This window comes from Colletotrichum navitas, assembly GCF_030913465.1.
Source record: "Colletotrichum navitas strain CBS 125086 chromosome Unknown LY79scaffold_58, whole genome shotgun sequence".
NCBI classification, from domain to species: domain Eukaryota; kingdom Fungi; phylum Ascomycota; class Sordariomycetes; order Glomerellales; family Glomerellaceae; genus Colletotrichum; species Colletotrichum navitas.
The window spans coordinates 131,260-147,566 of record NW_026850604.1 but is presented as its reverse complement, the minus strand read 5'-3'; the positions used below and the strand labels follow the sequence as shown (position 1 = coordinate 147,566).

The window sequence follows — 16,307 nt, the reverse complement described above, 5'->3', positions numbered from 1 at the left end:
CACGAAGTTTGCTATCCTCTCCTTGTTCGACCGACTCAAAAAGGACCAACGTGTGGAGCCAGAGGACAGGTAACTTGTAGTCCCAGACTGTCAAACGAGTCTACAGACAAGCTGATATTGCCCCCCCCCCTGTCAACCCGAGAGTACCGTGCACGATAACAGCGATATACCTCATATCCTAAAGGCTGTAGTTATATCCTAAAGGCTGTAGTTATATCCTAAAGGCTGTAGTTATATCCTAAAGGCTGCAGGCTCAAATCCAGTTCAAGTCCAGTTTTTAGCTTTTTTTTAATTCCAAAACGGCTCCGCCAGGGAGGTTTGGAATGGTACTAACCCACCCTGCTTCCTACGCTGTGCTCTGGGTCGGGATAGGCCAAGACCATCCCTTTTGCCTCTATTTTTCTTATTGAGATAGTTGTGTTATCACTAACTCCACTGTCTGCTGAGCTTTATTGCTGTTATTGTGCACAGTACTCTCGGGTTGACAGGGGGGGGGACAATATCAGCTTGTCTGATCACTCCTGTGAAACCTCTCGGGGTAATGGGTTGGCGATATGGCTCAATCTCTTAGCCATAAGCGTGAGGTTGTCATGCCGTTGTCGGCACCTCCTTACCCACGGGCCGGGCGTGCAACTAGCTCTGAGTCGGGCGACGAATTTTGCAATTCGGGTTTCTTATCGCCATGGTTATTGCTTTGTCATGGTGTCCCGCCAGCTGTTTCCAAGACTTCCACTCCCTAGGAGCAGTCCCGACTGGATGCCCGCGGGACAATCTGCTCCATCAGATCTACGACCTCGTTCATTTTCGATCTGATCGCCAGTTCTCGGCTAGTCAGTAGGGCATCCCTCATATCCGGATTGGCCCCGGCTTCGACCAGCAACTTGGCCGCCTCCGTGTTTCTCCTCCAGATTGCCACGAACAGTGGCGGGGAAGAGTACCGCCCACCTCGTTTGTTGACATCAACCTTGTATTCGGGTCTCAGTATCAACTGTAGAACGGACGTCATATTGAAAGACGCCGCGTAATAGACCGGCTCCGTTTCGCGAATGACGGGGATGTCGGTTGAGTCTAGGAGACACTGCACCCACGTCTCGAAGGGGCCACCGTGCTTGAGCTTCTTGGTTTCGAAGAAGCCGAGGATGAGGCGCTCGTCATGGCTGGACAACGAGAACCCCTCTGAGTGGATCGGCCACAAGAAGGTGGCGTATCTGAGCAGCGGGTACTCATAGAAGCGGTCGTTGATTTGCTCCATCTTTTTGACTGGACCCGAAGAGAAGGGCTCGAGATGAAGGTAGGAGAGACACTTGCGCATAATTCTGCGATGCGACTCCGCAGCGTCCAAGGCAAAGTCTGAGGCAATGGAGGTCCGGATCCAGTCTGACTGCAAAAAGGTGCGGATGGAGTCGTGGGCAAGGGTGACGGAGTGGCCATTCGCGTGCGCTAACCCCTGGCATATTTCGAGTATGATGGCCGGGTCGGTCAGCCTGCTGTCGCCATCAATATCGACGTCACCCTCCTCGAGGACGACTGCCTCGGCGAGCTCGGCGAGACGCAGGGGCCAGAGGGAGAAGCAAAGCCACATGAGCGCCTCGCGGGCTATGGCCCGGTCTTGGTCCGGGATCCGGGCGAGGATGCCGGCGTAGAACCCATTGAGGGTGGAAGGTACGTCTGCCATTGCTCTTCGGACGTCTCGTCCGGTACGGAGCGTGCTGAGTCTGTCCATGCACATTTTTGCCCAACGGAAACTAACGTCATGTCAGTAGCGAACGATCACAAGGAACTCGCGAGAAACACCTACGTTCCATCGGCATCTGACACGACCTTCCTCTTGATTTCGGCCCTGATGTTGTGACTTAAAGACTGGAAACCATGCTCGGTAGCAAGCCTGTTTTCCACATAAAGGTCAATGTCGAAATCAATGGCGTTGTTGTTCATGTGCCTAACAAATATCCTCGAGTCATCTTCTAGGGGCTCTCTTGTACAAGTAAGCAAAACGCGGAGGTTAGGGTGCTTGCCGCACAGGGTCAGCAGTGTTCGGACGATCAGCGGCTCATGGCTCGTTTCATTGAGTGCATCGACCATGAGATAAAAGACATGGAAATGGCTGAGGGCTTCGCGCATGACATCAAAGATCTGATGAACAGTCAAGTTGTTTTGAGGAATCAGCGTACTTCCAGACGTTCTCAGCGGCCGAACGTAGTCCAGAATTTCAGGCGTCGTCGCCGCTATTTGGGCCAGAATGGATCCGAAGACGTTTGGGACGGCCTGAGAGGCTGCATCGTCCAGGGAACAACAGTGAAAGCCTACGCCAATACTGGCAGTCTTGGCTGAGGGATCGGCACTGGGTCGTTTCCGGAGCTCGTCAACGAGATGGGAACTATGTAGAGCCTGTAAGCGCGAGGCACACAGAAGACGTTGGAATGGGGGCTCCTCTTACAACAAAACCGTTTTACCCGAGCCCGCTGGCGCCTGTTAGCTCATCTGCCAAGCCGGCTTCTCACCACCGCGATGAACGGCGGGACACGGGTCAGGGCTGAGTGGACTGGAGTACTTACACCGCCCGGTTATCCAGAAGATTGGCTGTTGCGTTGGGCCGTCCTTCTGCCATGCTAGATAGCTGCGGTCGCGAATCCAATTTCCGGTTCCCGGCGCACGGTCTTGCCTGGAGCCGGCTAGCTTGTCCTCACTACTGACGGGTGACAGCCACTTGAGCAGGTCGGCCGTCTCTTGGAGCATTCGGTCGGTGTTGCGAGTGATAATTTCCTCGTGGATGAGGGCGGTGAGTTTCTGCATCTCGACCAAGACCGAGGAAGTGGCATCTAGCGAGTCTCGCATGAGCACCATGATGAACCAGGCCTTGGCTCTCTCCAGGGTTACAAGATATTTGTCAACACCGCCGGCACGGAAAGGCCAAGCTAGGCTCTGGACGGCGCGGCCAACGGAGGAAGCCTTAGGAGTGCCCAGCTTCTGCTGCACGGCATCAATAGTCTCCTTGGCCATGGTAAGCATGGAGTGGGCCTGTTCCTGCAGCGGACCGTCGACGTTCTTCTTGTTCTGAGCATCAAAGTATTCCATCGCGCCCTTGAGGGCAAGCAGCTCTTGGGTGAGCTTGCGAATGTCATCCTTGGCGCTTCTGACGGCGGAGACGTAGACACAGAGACGCTCGACGACCTCGGTGATACAGAGGGCGACCTCTAGAACGGTCAGAACCTCAGCCATTGGATTGTTTTGCAACACCAGCGGCTAGCAGCTCCGACTTGCTCCAACTTTATTTTTATCTGTCTCTAGGTGTGTGGTAGGTAGGTATGAAGCACGTCTCAGTGTCGGATGTTGGTGGCAGTGGCCAAAGCTTCAAAGCAACACCTGCTCTCTTGACTTTTCCAGACCAGAACACACTATGGGAGGGCAAAAACCGAGGTCTTTCGAAATACGGTGAGGTCAGAGACGAAGACTCGGAAAGTGCTTCCTTGGCCCAACGGTCGACGGGGTGACGGAACAATAGATGGCGGTTCAAGGCGCAGTTGCGGATTGTTGCATGTTGATGGGTAAGGCGTCGAGAAGGGAGGAGTGAAGCGAGGTGCGGGGGAGGGGAACCTGGAAATGGGAATCTGGTCGGAGTTGCCAGGGGGGGGGGATGGTTCGTCGGGAGGAGATGGCCCGTGCATCGGCTGGCGATACCTTAAATCTTGAGCCATCAATGATCATGCATCGAGGTACGTACTGAGTACACGATATATAGAATAAGTATCTATCCAGCTTACCTACATAAATACATAGTACATATATGTAGCACATTGTACATCAACTACCTGCCTGCCTACTACCAGAGTATTACATACAAAACATACTGGATACAGGAGTACTGGGGAGACTGACTCTGTGGACAAGCGACAACCTCGGTGGCACACAAATGTGGCGAGGCTCTTTCTTGCCCATGGCAGCCGTGTTGTGTAGGTGTATTAGTAGACAGCCTAGAATACCTACTGCCTTGGGTAGGTACCTATTCAGCGAGGTTAACTCGTCGACTCGTTACGGACACAAAGTACTAGTTAGGTAGGTACCGTGCATCACGACAAGGTTGCTTCTTCGCACCAGCCTTCATACCCGGGTTGCATCAAATCATTAATTTCAAGCCAAGCCATCGCGAACCCTTTGCGTACCCAGATAACTTACCTAGCCTGCCTTGTCTCTGCCTGACTGCCGTCCTTCCTCTCACGCAAACGCCGCTTTGGCCAAGAACCGTCCCTTGTCTTGTACCTTACGCAACTTATTCAAGTATCCCTAACAGCGCATGCAATACCCGGAAAGGCATCCCATCAGTATCACTGTCCCCCCCAAAAGGACTTGCAAGTGTTCATTCTTCGTCTCGGGCTCCCAGTCGATTTGTCTCATTCGGCTTATCTCCCTTCATGAGACCATATGTTCTGATGCTTTCTTTTTCCATGCAGCACGTTTCTCAAGGCGGGTTTTACTAATTTTGCCATCTGCCGTCATATATACGTAAAATCACCCAGCCATTGTCGAATCAGCAGCGGCCTATTGGTCAACTTTGCTAGCATTGTCCATCTCCCTCTCTCCATCGCATCGCCATCAAACGTTGGCGCCAGCACGCTGCACCCCTGCGCGCCCAATCGCCGCCCGCGTCTTTATCTCGACGACAGGGTAGTGTGCTCTGCTCTCATCGACAAGGTGACCCGAGGGAAGTTTATTGTGAGACAGACGCCCGCAGCAAATGCTGTACAATTTCCCTCCCTCCCCCCCGCCTCCCCGTTTGCTTCTCACCCTGTCATCCGTTCTAGTCTGGTGGTCTATTCTCGTCTGGGCCCCTCATCGGCAACGCGGGGTATCGTCGCTTCGCTTGCCCTCCCGCTTCCACACTCTCACGCACGCACACTGTGGTAGGTAGACCTCTTGTGTGCGTCTAACCCCGCGGGGCGCGCGCCTGTCCTTCGCCCTGCCGCCGGCGTCCACTCCGTTCGCCCCTCCCCCCAAGGATCCTGTACCCATCCGCAGATTCCCACATCTCCGCGAACCGCGCCCAGACTGAGCCCAGCATCTCCGGTTTCCCCCTCCAATTTTTTCGTCTTTTTCGGTAGGTCGACAGGAAACAGAAACGGGGAGCAACAGGAAAAGAGGCTTTTGTCTTGTTTCATTATGGATGACCAGGATCTGTCCACCTCCGTCGGCTCACTCACTCACCCTCCCGAAAACCCTTCTTCCTCTTCTTCCTCTGCACCACCCTCCAACGGCAAGAAGAAGTCGTCGCGGAGACGCGGCGACTCGGCGTCACAAAAGCGACGCTGTGTATCCACAGCCTGCATCGCCTGCCGCCGGAGGAAATCAAAATGCAATGGCGCCATGCCCAGCTGCGCCGCCTGCACCAGCGTCTACGGCACCGAGTGCGTCTATGATCCGAACTCGGACCACCGCCGGAAGGGCGTCTACCGGGAAAAGATTGACAGTATGAAGGCCCGGAACTCGACCCTGCAGATCCTCATCGAGGCCATTCTCAACGCCAACGAAGACGAGGTCCCTGACATCGTCAAGAGGATCCGCACCTGTGACAGTCTCGACACCGTCGCTGAGCAGATCCTCAAGCATGAGACCATGCTCCAGGAGGCCGACGACAACGACAATGGCGACGACGACTACACCGACGACATGCCTATTGAGGGCGAGAGGGAGCTCGCCCGCAAAATGGGCGAATTGCGCCTCGAGAACGGCTCAGTACGCTTCATTGGCGGCACCTCGCACCTCATCTACCTCGGCGACCCCGCCGACGCCGACATCAACGAGCCAGAGTCGGACGCCAACCTCGCCGACGAGGACCCCATCACCAGTTGGACCCGCGTCACCGATGACAAGGAGCTCATCGCTCACCTCATGAACATGTACTTCAACTGGCACTACACCTATTTTACCACACTATCCAAGACGCTATTCTACCGCGACTTCTTGGGAGGGAAGCACAACTTGCAACACAGGCGCACCATATACTGCTCGTCGCTACTCGTCAACGCCATGCTGGCACTCGGATGTCACTTCACGAGCGTGCCTGGGGCCTTCGGCACCCCTGGCGACAGTCGGACCAAGGGCGACCATTTCTTCGCCGAGGCGAAGCGCCTCATCGTCGAAAACGACGAGTACGAGCGACCCCGTCTCACCACAGTCCAGGCCCTCGCCCTCATGTCCGTCCGCGAGGCCGGCTGCGGCCGTGAGGCCAAGGGCTGGGTGTACTCGGGCATGGCCTTCCGCATGGCCCAGGACATTGGTCTCAACTTTGACGACGGGGGTATGTCCCCGGACAAGGAGAACCTCGGCGAGCACGCCGTCGACGCGAGGCGCGTGACCTTTTGGGGCTGCTTCCTCTTCGATAAGGCATGGTCCAATTATCTCGGTAGGCTGCCGCAGATACCCAAGAACTCGTACAACGTGCCAAAGTACGATGTCTTCCCCGGCGAGGATGCCGAGCTGTGGGCGCCGTACACAGACGCGGGCTTCGACCAGACATCAAAACAGCCGTCGAGGACGCGCGCCATCGGGCTGCAGCTGTCCAAGCTATGCGAGATCAGTAGTGACCTGCTATTGTTTTTCTACCATCCAAATCACATCGGACGCTCAAGCGGCAAGTCCGTCGAGCTGAAGAAGCTCAGCGAGCTGCACAGGAGACTGGAGGATTGGCGAAAGGAGCTACCAAAGGAGCTGGAACCAAAGGATGGCCAACTGCCCAATGTGATCCTCGTACAGTGAGTATCACTCATGGTGCTCGTGTGAACTTGTCCCCGGCTGATTGGCTCATAGCATGTTCTTCCATCTTCAATACATCCACCTCTTCCGCCCCTTCCTGAAATACACCCCTGCCGCATCCCCACTCCCCTCACATGTCTCGCCTCGACGCATCTGCACCGCCAACGCGGGCGCCATTTCCAAGCTGATGCGCCTCTACAAGAAGACGTGGAACCTGCGGCAGATCTGCAACATCGCCGTCTACATGATCCACAGCGCCTGCACCATTCACATGCTCAACCTGCCCGAGAAGACGGCCAAGCGCGACATCATCCACGGCGTGAAGCACCTCGAGGAGATCGCCGAGGACTGGCTCTGCGCACGCCGCACGCTGAGCATCATCAGCGTCCTCGCGCGGAAGTGGAACGTCGAGCTTCCCGAGGAGGCCTCGGCCGTGCTGCAGAGAACAGATGAGAAGTATGGCACCTTTAGCACGTCCGACGTGCCATCACCGTATTCTCACGTGACGATGTCGCCCTCACCGCCGCAGCAGCAGCCTGTTTCGCCGGGGACAGAAGCACGGAAGTACGGGGACCAGTATACCCCTCTGAACCAGTTCGCCCAACCGCACGCGGGCGACGCGGGCGCGACGCCGAGCCAGACAGACTTGCTCATGGCAAGCGCTTCGGTGGGGGAGATCAGCGGTACGAGGCCGCCGTCGTCGCGGCAGCTCCTCGGGGGCGGTGGCAGCGTGGGACAGAGTTCGCTCGGCGGGTGGGCGCAGGCGGGGCCGGCGCAGTCGATCCCAACGTATCAACAGCAGCAACGATACAACGCAATGAGCGGAACCCCGCAAAACAACCTCACGCCGTCAGGAAGCAGCCGCTCCGGCGTGTCGAACGGACGGCATATCGCACCCGTCCAGGTCTTCCAGGGACTCGACCAGGACTGGTTCCTCAACGACGGCGCAAAGTGGCACCAAAACTTTGAAGCGTGGAACATGGCCACGTCCGTTTGTGGGCCCGGGTCGGTAATGCGGACGGGCGCCGGGGACCAGGTATTTATGTTTTCCGGCGGCGGTGGCGGGGCGGGAAGCGGTGGCCAGGGGATATCGCAGGCGCAAAGGCAGTCGTCCGAGGATCAACTGAGTCCCAGCTTCGAGGGGCTGAGCTCGTTGAACACCAACGGTTGGCTTCCGGGTCTGGATTGAGGGCAGGAGGAACGGCCTCACTTGCTTCACTTACGATACCTTGGCGCTCCGAGGGGGTAAGAGGGGTGACGCTGGCGGCGCGTTATTTTACGAGCGATTGGCTTAGGGGGCACACCTGGCTTCCATTTTTATCTATTTTTCCCGGCGGTATATACCGTACGCTCTGCACAGGACAGAAAGGAGTGTGATGGAATCCCCTTCCACTTAACCAGATATGAGTAACCTTTTGGGCGGATACCATGCAGTCTGTCTGAATACCCGGCCAGAACGAGAGAGAGAGAGAAAGAAAACGAGAGAAAGGAGGAAGAAACATACCACTGTCGAACATCACTGACGGCTCACTACACACGTGTGCACCACACACCAAGAAGAGATAAAAAAAGAGAGCAGTGGGAGCGTAAAGGTGACACATGGCCGACTCTCGATGGACATGGGATCTGATCTCTGTTGGTCTACTTCCTCGTCAGACAAAACGTCACTTATGTACAGGAATTCAATAAAGTAAAATAACCACATTCCATCCCATCCTTTCCATCAAATCGTGGATTCGTCCTCGCCCCCATTTTCCTATCCGTCGCCTCTCCCCCCCCTCCCAGCCCCTCGTACAACACCAAAAGAGTCCAATATTGACAAGAAAAACCCAAATCTTCCCCCTTCCCTTCATTTCCGGAAGAAAAAACAAAAACAAAAACAAACCCAAGGTATATATAAACCCACCACATACAAGCCATGATATGAATTCCAAAGAAGAACAACTCTTCTTCCTTTCCACCCGAACCCCCAAACGGTCTGTCTTCTACCCATCACTCACCTCCGTCTCTCGTGGCTCAGTAGGGCCCGCCTCGTAAGAGGATATGATGAGCCAACCCCCTCCCCCCCCCCCCCCTTCCCTTCCTTTGTGTATCCGTACCATGTCCCTTGTCGTTCTTTGATAAACGTCTTTTTTTTTTTCTCTCTCTTCTAAGTGCCAATCGCGCGCCTGTATGATCGCCACAATGCCTGGAGGGGGGGAGGGGGGAGGCTTCACGCCGGGCCTCCCTTGGCTCATAGGGCCAGCCCGGTGCCGTCGCCGGTCCAGCGGTACAGAGCAAGCAGCTCACGCCGGCGCTGGTGCTGCTCGTTGAGGTCTTCGGGCACTCGGCCGCGGACCTGCGCCAGGGCGCTTCGCATAACCTTGCTAAAGTTGCGCTGCACACGAGGAATCAGCACACCTGGTCCACCCAATATCTCTCACACACACACACACACACGTAAAAATGAGGGGAGCTTACCTGGTACTCTGTGTTGAGCGTCACGACGCAGGCTTCATGGGCCCGCACGATGGTCTCGCACGCCTTGACGACGCTCGGCGACGCCTCCAGCTGCAGCTTGTCGGCGATGAGCAGCAGGAGGAACGAGCCCTGCAGGAGGTAGATGCCGAAGAAGAAGGGCATGAACTCGAGGCCCGGGTCGAACTCGAGGATGTTGTTGATGGCCTCGGCGGCCGACACGGCGTGGCCGGTGGCGGTGATGAAGCCCTGCGACGAGATCCACAGGTCGTTGTCGTCGATGAGGTTGATGGGGTCCCACTTGCCCGCGAGCAGGATGTGCAGCACGTGCATGACGTGCGTGCCGTACGCCATGACGATCTTGGTCTGGATGTCGCTCTCCGTCATGCGGTTCGACGCGTTGGTGTGCACCGAGTGCACCGACGGCGTCCCGATGTCGGCGATGGCGCTGTGCTCCACGCCCTCCGGGTTCGCCACGTCGCCCTTGTCGTCAAGGTTCATGCTGGGCCGCGTGAGGTGCTGCTGTTCGAACCGCCTGAGGCTCTTCTCGTACGCCTCGAGATGGCGCGTGATCTCGCTGGCCTGGTCGTCCCACTCGCGCGCCGACCGGAAGCCGACCCCGAACCTCGGGTGGTTCCGGGCGTGGTGGAGGTCCACGATCTCGCCGAGGATGGTCATCAGGGGTAGGAAGTACCCGAATATGCTGTGCCCCGTGCATTCGAAATGCGGCCCGCGTACGCGGCCTTGCTGGCCCGTCGTCGTCGTCGAGGAGGAGTCCCTGAGGCTCGGGTCCGTCGTGACGTTGTGGGTAGTAGCAGGGCGGAACTCCCCATTCTGCCATGCCGTGTCGTCCATTGGCTGCAACAGCCCGGCGCACTCGAGGTCGAGCAAGAACAAGGGGCGATTGTAGCAGAGAGCCAGGTGCCGGTCGACGATGTAGGCGAGCCACCATATCCGACGACGCTCCTCGCGCTCTTCCTCCGTGATGGCGCCCGGGTGGCTGCTCACGCCCAGTTCGCCCTCGCCGTCGACGTCGCCGCCGTCCGCTTCATGGCCGTTGGGCTGGCTCATGGAGAGGGGCGGCGTCGGCGGCAGTTCGCGGCCGAGCTTCAGCTCGCGAGCGAGCGACCAGGCCGCGTTCCACCATCGAAGGCTCGCGCCCTTGTACTCGCTTGCGGAAACCACGGTCGCGAGATGGATGTAGGTGATGACGTCGTCGAGGCTGCCGGCAGCACCAAACGGCCCGGACTCGCCCGACAAGGCATCCATACTGATGGACCCGGGAAGTGCGACGCCGAGACCGCCGAGCGCCACGCCGTCAATGACGGGGCTGGTGACGGGGGATGTGTCGCCCGACGGTGCGTGGATGAGCGGCTTGAGCAGGCTGACGGTCAGCTCCAGCAGCCTCTGGCAAATCTTGCCACGCGCCGACGGCACGCTGGTCAGGAAAGGGGCGTCGCTGGTCTGCGCGGCCACCCAGAGCATGCTGGCCAGCAGGGCGGGCTGGCAATGCCTCGGCTTGGTCGGGTGGAGAAAGGACCTCTTGCGGAAGACGAAGCCCAAGACGTACGGCGACATTGGGTGCATCTGCGCCGACGACGACGACGCGAAGTAGAGGTCGATCAGGTCGCAGGCCAAGGACAGCGGGATAAGGTTCCCCAGATGGGGTAGCAGGGGCTGCAGCACAGGATATCGCAGCTTCTTGACGGCGTGCCCGTAGCCACTCCCGGGGATGTGGGAGGAGGGATACTGCGCCGGCGGGGGTGACATGGATATCCATTCGGGCGACGTCGCTTCGCCCCCCAAGGGATATGCGCTGATGGGGCTGGCGGCGATCCGGAACGGCGCGCTGTTGGCATATGCCGTCGGGCTTTGGGTCTGCATGGCATACGGGATCTCGGGATACGCCGACATGGCGCTCTGGGAGGGGGCGTACGCCGCGTGGGACGGCCCCGGCATCATGTGCGCGCCCAGGCTTTGCCTGTCGTACCCCCCATGGACGCCGCCGTAACCGTTCAGATCCATCGCTGTCGGGCTTTCAATGTGGTGGTCCCTGTCCATTCCGTGGTGGGTTGACAAGTGAGCTGGGTGGCCGCCAGCCAGGTCTCCCAGGCTGTCGAGCGAGCCCGTCCTCTGGCTGTGTTGCATGGCATCGTCGCTAAGCTCGTCAATGACCTTTCCGCCATGATTCTGCTGCGATTCGTTGCCCGAGGACTGCCCGTTTTTGACGCTGGCAGACTCGCCCTGCTCCGACGGGGGGCCGTTGTCGTCGGAGGGCGACTTTTGACCCTGGCCCGGCCCTCCCGACGCGGCTTGTGCAGCGGCTTGCGCCGCGAGGTCCTTCCGAGACGCCTTTCCTCTCTTCTTCCTTTCGCGGATGTACTCGCAGCCCAGCCCGAATTCTGCGGACGCGCGTAAGTCAGAACATGCGCTCAAGGCTCGACGGTTTGGGTGACCACCGCATGCTTACCTACGCAGTGGGCGCAAGGGTGCTGCCCATCGCATTTTGTGCGAAGCTGGTTGCATTGGTCGCAGGCTCGGCTGATCCTCCTTCGGATGGGCCCGGAAGCGCTTGATGATCGGGCTGCTGGGCCGTAGGGGTGTTGACGATGCTTCGACTGAGGCGTCCCGCGAGCGAGATGAGGGTTGTTGCCGTGCGCCCCTACGTGGTGTTGGAGCTGTTGCAAGGCATAGTGCGAGTTGGGCGCAAGCGGGTCAAGCCCGTTGGCGTGAGAATGGCCGTTCGGGACGTGTGCGTTGGAGAAGAGGGCGCTGGACTGCACGCCGTGATAGGGCGAGAATCGGTGGAGCGGGTTGGACAACATCTTGTCTTCCTTGCGCTGGGACCAAGGCCGTCGGCGGTGGTGTATTGACCGAATGGTGAAGATGTTGGTCGAGCCGCGAGGACCTAGTTGTACCTGTTCATGTAAAGCCGGGATGGCGGGATCTGTAACCCAAACTGGGGACCGCCGGTAGGTAGATACCTAATATTTTCTTTTTTCCGTGACGCCGCTTGAGGAGAATGTGCACACGTATTCCCTGCGTCGTCTAATTAGCGATGCCGAGGCGGGTTGGGGCAGAATCAAGAAACCGGGCGGGCGTGGAGCGTGTGCTTGTTAGTATACGAGCCGAACCGAGAAGCGGACGGACTCAGTAATAACCAACAACACCAAGACATTGCGGGGTAGATGCGACGGACTGCTGGCTTGGAAAGACGGGACAAGTGACAGGGGACCGAAGAAGCCCAGCAGCAGGCTGAAAGGAGGGGATCAAGCGACGGAGGATCTGGAAAGGGGCGAGGGAGGGGGGAATGCAGGGTGAAAGAGACCAACCTTGATCCTCGAGTCTCTCTCGTATCTCTCGACGGCTCGTTGCAAAGAGGCTTCCTTGGATATAGACCGTTTGCTATGGTCCTCTTCCTTTCGCCTTGAGCTTTGCAGGTGGGGACAAATGCGCCCTCTGCTCTCTCTTGTACGGTTGGTAAATTGCCCGGCCGCAGCCTCAAGATGGCTGTCAAGCTGAGGAACGGCGCCTGGGTTCTCAACGCGATCGACGGTGGTGAATGCGAGGCCGACAGTCGATGAATCTTGCTGATGTCGAGCTCCTCCTTCGAACCCCCTTCTCCCAATGTCTCTCGTATCCTAGCTGGGAAATCGCCTGGAGACGGACGGGACCCCGGCGCGTATGCACAGGAGGGAGCCCACGAGAAAATGCTGATGGCCAAATTGGTCGTATTCTAGAAAGGTTTGGCTGATGGGCGTGGCGTTAGGTGGCATGGACTATGTCGTTTAGGTTTGGTGAATCCAGCACACGAAGAGACGAAGGGACACGAGATGGAGGGAAATGGGTGGTGACAGGCGGCGAAAGCAGCAGATGTAGGACCGGATATGCACGAACAAGTCGAGAAGGGCAAAAAAGAAAAAGAAAATAAACCAAAATAAAAGAGCGTCTGGCAACGCATGTACAAAGTACAGACGCATAGACGTACCGCGGGAGGGGGGCGTCAGGTTCTCGAAGAGGGGGAAGAAGCGAAATGGTGACTCTGTGGTTCCTTGGACTCTAGCTGTTTATTATATGGGGTCACTTGTATCCGTACATGATACTCGGTAATAAGATGCGAGCTCACGACGGGGGACAGGGTTGCAATGAGGGAGCAGGGGGGGGGGGGGCCAGGAGCTGTCTGTCGATGAGCGATGATGACAAGGTGAGGGAGGAGGAGTAGGTAACGTAACGGGCCAGCAACCAGAAGGAAAAATTAGCAACGGGCGAGCGGGCCATTGACATTGACATTGACAGTGACGGGGTTGAGTGAGTGAGTTGTTGGAGGGGGGTGGAGAAGAGCGGCATCATATTGGGGCGAGGAACAGGGCCGGCCGGATGCCATGCTCAAAGAGTCAAGATGCTGCTGCGCCGGTCTAGAACCACGGGCTCACCCCCGCACCCCTTCCAGCCAGGTCAGGGTGATGAATGATGATCTTTGCCTTGGGCTAGTTGATTTGGGGGGGGGGGGGGGGGGGGAAACAAGTGGCTCAGCGCGGGATTCCCGTGGCCGATCCTCGAGAGAAGAAACACAACCCAACCAAAAAAAAAAAGAAGAAAAAAAGAGCATCGGTCGAGCAAGACTTGCCTGCGAACGACGAGACAGATGAAGGGGGCGAACAATCCTGAACAATCCTTGGAGAGCAAACACGCGGGAGAAAGAGAGAGAGAGTGTGTGTGAGTGGGAGTGTGAGAGTGAGAGTGAGAGAGAGAGTGAGAGAGAGAGTGAGAGAGAGAGAGTGAGAGAGAGAGTGAGAGTGAGAGAGAGAGAGAGAGAGCCAGACATGGCGGTGACAGGCTATCATCAAAACCCTTTTCCCACCCACCGGGACAAGGCAGGCTCAGGCTCAGGCTCGTTTCGACCGACTTGTTGCTTCTGTAGCGCGGGCGGTAGTGTATGAAGCGAGCGAGCGAGCAGCATGCATGGATGGTTTCCGAGGAGCGGGCCGGGGGGGCTGGTACTGCCCTCGTCGGGGAAGTGAGACTGAAAAGTTGGGGAATCGTCTGTCCGAGTCTCGTCATGGTTCGTTCTCTTTGCTCGTTTCTCCAGTCTTCAGACTCGTCTCCAGACCTCCCACCAAGCCTGCCCTGCCCCTACCTACATACCTACTACTTGCTCTGTCCGGACTGTGCCATCCTGGCCACCCGCCCCTTTCTTTCTCTTTGCTCGAGTGCGGCTTGGCTTCTTTCTAGTTCGATCTGTCTGGGTGCCGCCAACCACAGGTCACCGCTATCAGGATACCATCCTTCTCCGTCCACTGTCATGGCGGTGCCGCAACCTCTTTCTGGCCTAACACGTTTCTACCTCGTCAGGCACCCGCCAGTGTTGGCGGCAATCCCACGTCCCATACTCCGTACACAGGGACGCTGGGTATGGGCGCATGCCGGGTTTGGGGCGTTCCTGGCCGTTGTGCAAGCGGCAGGCAATAGCTAGCAGGGCCGGTCGTTTTTGGAGCGGCTTAGAGGGTGTCGAGGTACTATACTATCCGTGTACACGCAAGCATCTCTTGCTTATCATCTCCATCATCACCATCATCATCTTCTTCTTCTTCTTCTTCTTTTTAATCTTTGAAGAGAACTAGTGATGATGATAGTGATGGGGGCTAAGCTTCCATTTAACACGACATGGCCGCCCCAACGTGAAGAAACACCATGTCCCCCTTCGACGTACATATCAGTTGGCCCCCGACGCGGACTGCGTCGCATCATCCAGGGAGGACAACGCCGGCAGTCTCGCACCTCATGGACATGGGGGTGGTAGGTGTCCGACGTTGAGGTTTTGGTAAATGTAGTGCAGTCGTACAGCATGCGGTGAGAGGAGGGGAGGGCGTCCCTGCAAGAACCCCGGATTCTCATCGATTGCATTGTCAATATGTGCCCAAACGGGGGATCAAGGACATGGGAAAGGAGGCCCTTTTGGGCTGCCTCTACCGTACTGCGTACTGACGATGGACGGCATGGCATCTCATATTGGACGTTGGCGCTAAGGTAGGTCGCCTGACCTGACCTGTCCTGTCCTGACCTGTCCTGACGTGAGTGCATCTGTGTGGATGGCATCGCCCCAAGAAGACTGTGTGAGTTGTCTCGTTTACCCCAACCTGCACCCTCCAGGTTCTCGATGCAGGTGCTAGGTATGCCGTCGGTATATGGCAATACTACCTCCGTGATCTAAGTAATAGCTGAGCAGTCCAAACAGGGGTCCTATATGGCAGGAGAGAGAGTGCGGAGAGAGTGCGGAGAGAGAGAGAGAGAGGGGGGGGGGGGGGGGGCAAGGGAGGGACTGGAGATGTAGACCAACTAATTAGTGCACTCGTACCAAGACACTACACTAATGTACCTGTATACAGACGAGTTCAGTTATAGTCGTGAGGAACGGGTTCTGGAATGAAAGGGGACGGATGGGACGGGCTGGGTTGATCTTGGAAGATGTTTGGCAGGCAGATGACACCGAGTTTATTTGGAACCACCACTGACTGCACGCAACGCCTAGGATGCCTGGGTAGATGAACAACCAAGGATTCGTACAAAGTGTGGAGTACACAGCGGCATGCACTCTCCCGTGCCGCACCATGCCTCGAGGGAAGCTGAGCACACGCTGCCCGTCGGTCAGGCGGAAGATGTACTCCGGGGGCCCGGGCACGCCAGTCCCGTGTCTCTGCCCAGCACAGTCAGTCTCAGTGCTACCCTCCAGTACCCGGAAGTGTGCGTGTAATCCAGAGAGCAGTGTACCGTATCCACTCGTTAGATTCGTACACTGCACTGACCACCTACTAGGCCTATTTCAACAGGCGGTCAGCCAGCCTAGCCACACACCCACCCATCTAACCCTAACCCTTTCCACCAAACTTGCTGCTGACGCTGACTAACCCCTACATTTGCCACTTCTAGATCCCTGTTTCTGCCAGCCCGCTAGGCCCTATCCAGCAGCCCATGGTCAGTGCAGTGTACGAATCTAACGAGTGGATACGGTAGTTTAAACCAGGTTTAGGTGGTCTACACCGCACTGTTGTTACACCGGGTGAGCGAGGGGGGGGGGGCCATGGGCAGACCCTCAATTGCCTCGA

The 16,307-nt window shown here is 57.4% G+C and overlaps 4 protein-coding genes across 4 annotated transcripts; 1 reads left to right on the top strand and 3 right to left on the bottom strand.

Moving 5' to 3' along the window:
* Positions 1 to 736: 736 nt before the first annotated feature.
* Positions 737 to 3,631, bottom strand: LY79DRAFT_705656 (ankyrin repeat protein; the record flags this gene model as incomplete). Its single annotated transcript, XM_060565008.1, has 4 exons — positions 2,556 to 3,631; positions 2,438 to 2,462; positions 1,799 to 2,377; positions 737 to 1,745 (listed from the first exon to the last, which is right to left on the bottom strand). The coding sequence occupies exons 1-4, from the start codon at positions 3,217 to 3,219 to the stop codon at positions 737 to 739; spliced, it is 2,277 nt and encodes a 758-aa protein (XP_060411201.1). The 5' UTR covers positions 3,220 to 3,631.
* Positions 3,632 to 5,154: 1,523 nt separating this feature from the next.
* Positions 5,155 to 7,936, top strand: LY79DRAFT_672023 (fungal-specific transcription factor domain-containing protein; the record flags this gene model as incomplete). Its single annotated transcript, XM_060563997.1, has 2 exons — positions 5,155 to 6,746; positions 6,802 to 7,936. 2 exons carry the CDS (start codon positions 5,155 to 5,157, stop codon positions 7,934 to 7,936), a joined length of 2,727 nt encoding a protein of 908 aa, XP_060411200.1.
* Positions 7,937 to 8,664: 728 nt separating this feature from the next.
* On the bottom strand, positions 8,665 to 12,127 carry LY79DRAFT_315721 (fungal-specific transcription factor domain-containing protein). Its single transcript, XM_060552372.1, has 3 exons — positions 11,675 to 12,127; positions 9,208 to 11,606; positions 8,665 to 9,124 (listed from the first exon to the last, which is right to left on the bottom strand). The coding sequence occupies exons 1-3, from the start codon at positions 12,027 to 12,029 to the stop codon at positions 8,981 to 8,983; spliced, it is 2,898 nt and encodes a 965-aa protein (XP_060411199.1). The 5' UTR covers positions 12,030 to 12,127; the 3' UTR covers positions 8,665 to 8,980.
* A 2,600-nt stretch (positions 12,128 to 14,727) lies between these two features.
* LY79DRAFT_562407 (uncharacterized protein) lies at positions 14,728 to 15,493 on the bottom strand. Its single transcript, XM_060558472.1, has 2 exons — positions 15,440 to 15,493; positions 14,728 to 15,317 (listed from the first exon to the last, which is right to left on the bottom strand). Exon 2 carries the CDS (start codon positions 15,298 to 15,300, stop codon positions 14,779 to 14,781), a length of 522 nt encoding a protein of 173 aa, XP_060411198.1. The 5' UTR covers positions 15,301 to 15,317; positions 15,440 to 15,493; the 3' UTR covers positions 14,728 to 14,778.
* Positions 15,494 to 16,307: the final 814 nt, after the last annotated feature.

Excerpts from the sequence above, each read along its gene's own strand:
- LY79DRAFT_562407 (XM_060558472.1), bottom strand. The coding sequence starts at position 15,300 with ATGCCATCCACACAGATGCACTCACGTCAGGACAGGTCAGGACAGGAC.
- LY79DRAFT_315721 (XM_060552372.1), bottom strand. The coding sequence starts at position 12,029 with ATGTTGTCCAACCCGCTCCACCGATTCTCGCCCTATCACGGCGTGCAG. Across the intron at positions 11,607-11,674 it reads CCCTTGCGCCCACTGCGTAG|AATTCGGGCTGGGCTGCGAG; the intron begins GTAAGCATGCGG and ends GCGCGTCCGCAG. Across the intron at positions 9,125-9,207 it reads CGCTCAACACAGAGTACCAG|CGCAACTTTAGCAAGGTTAT; the intron begins GTAAGCTCCCCT and ends CCTCGTGTGCAG.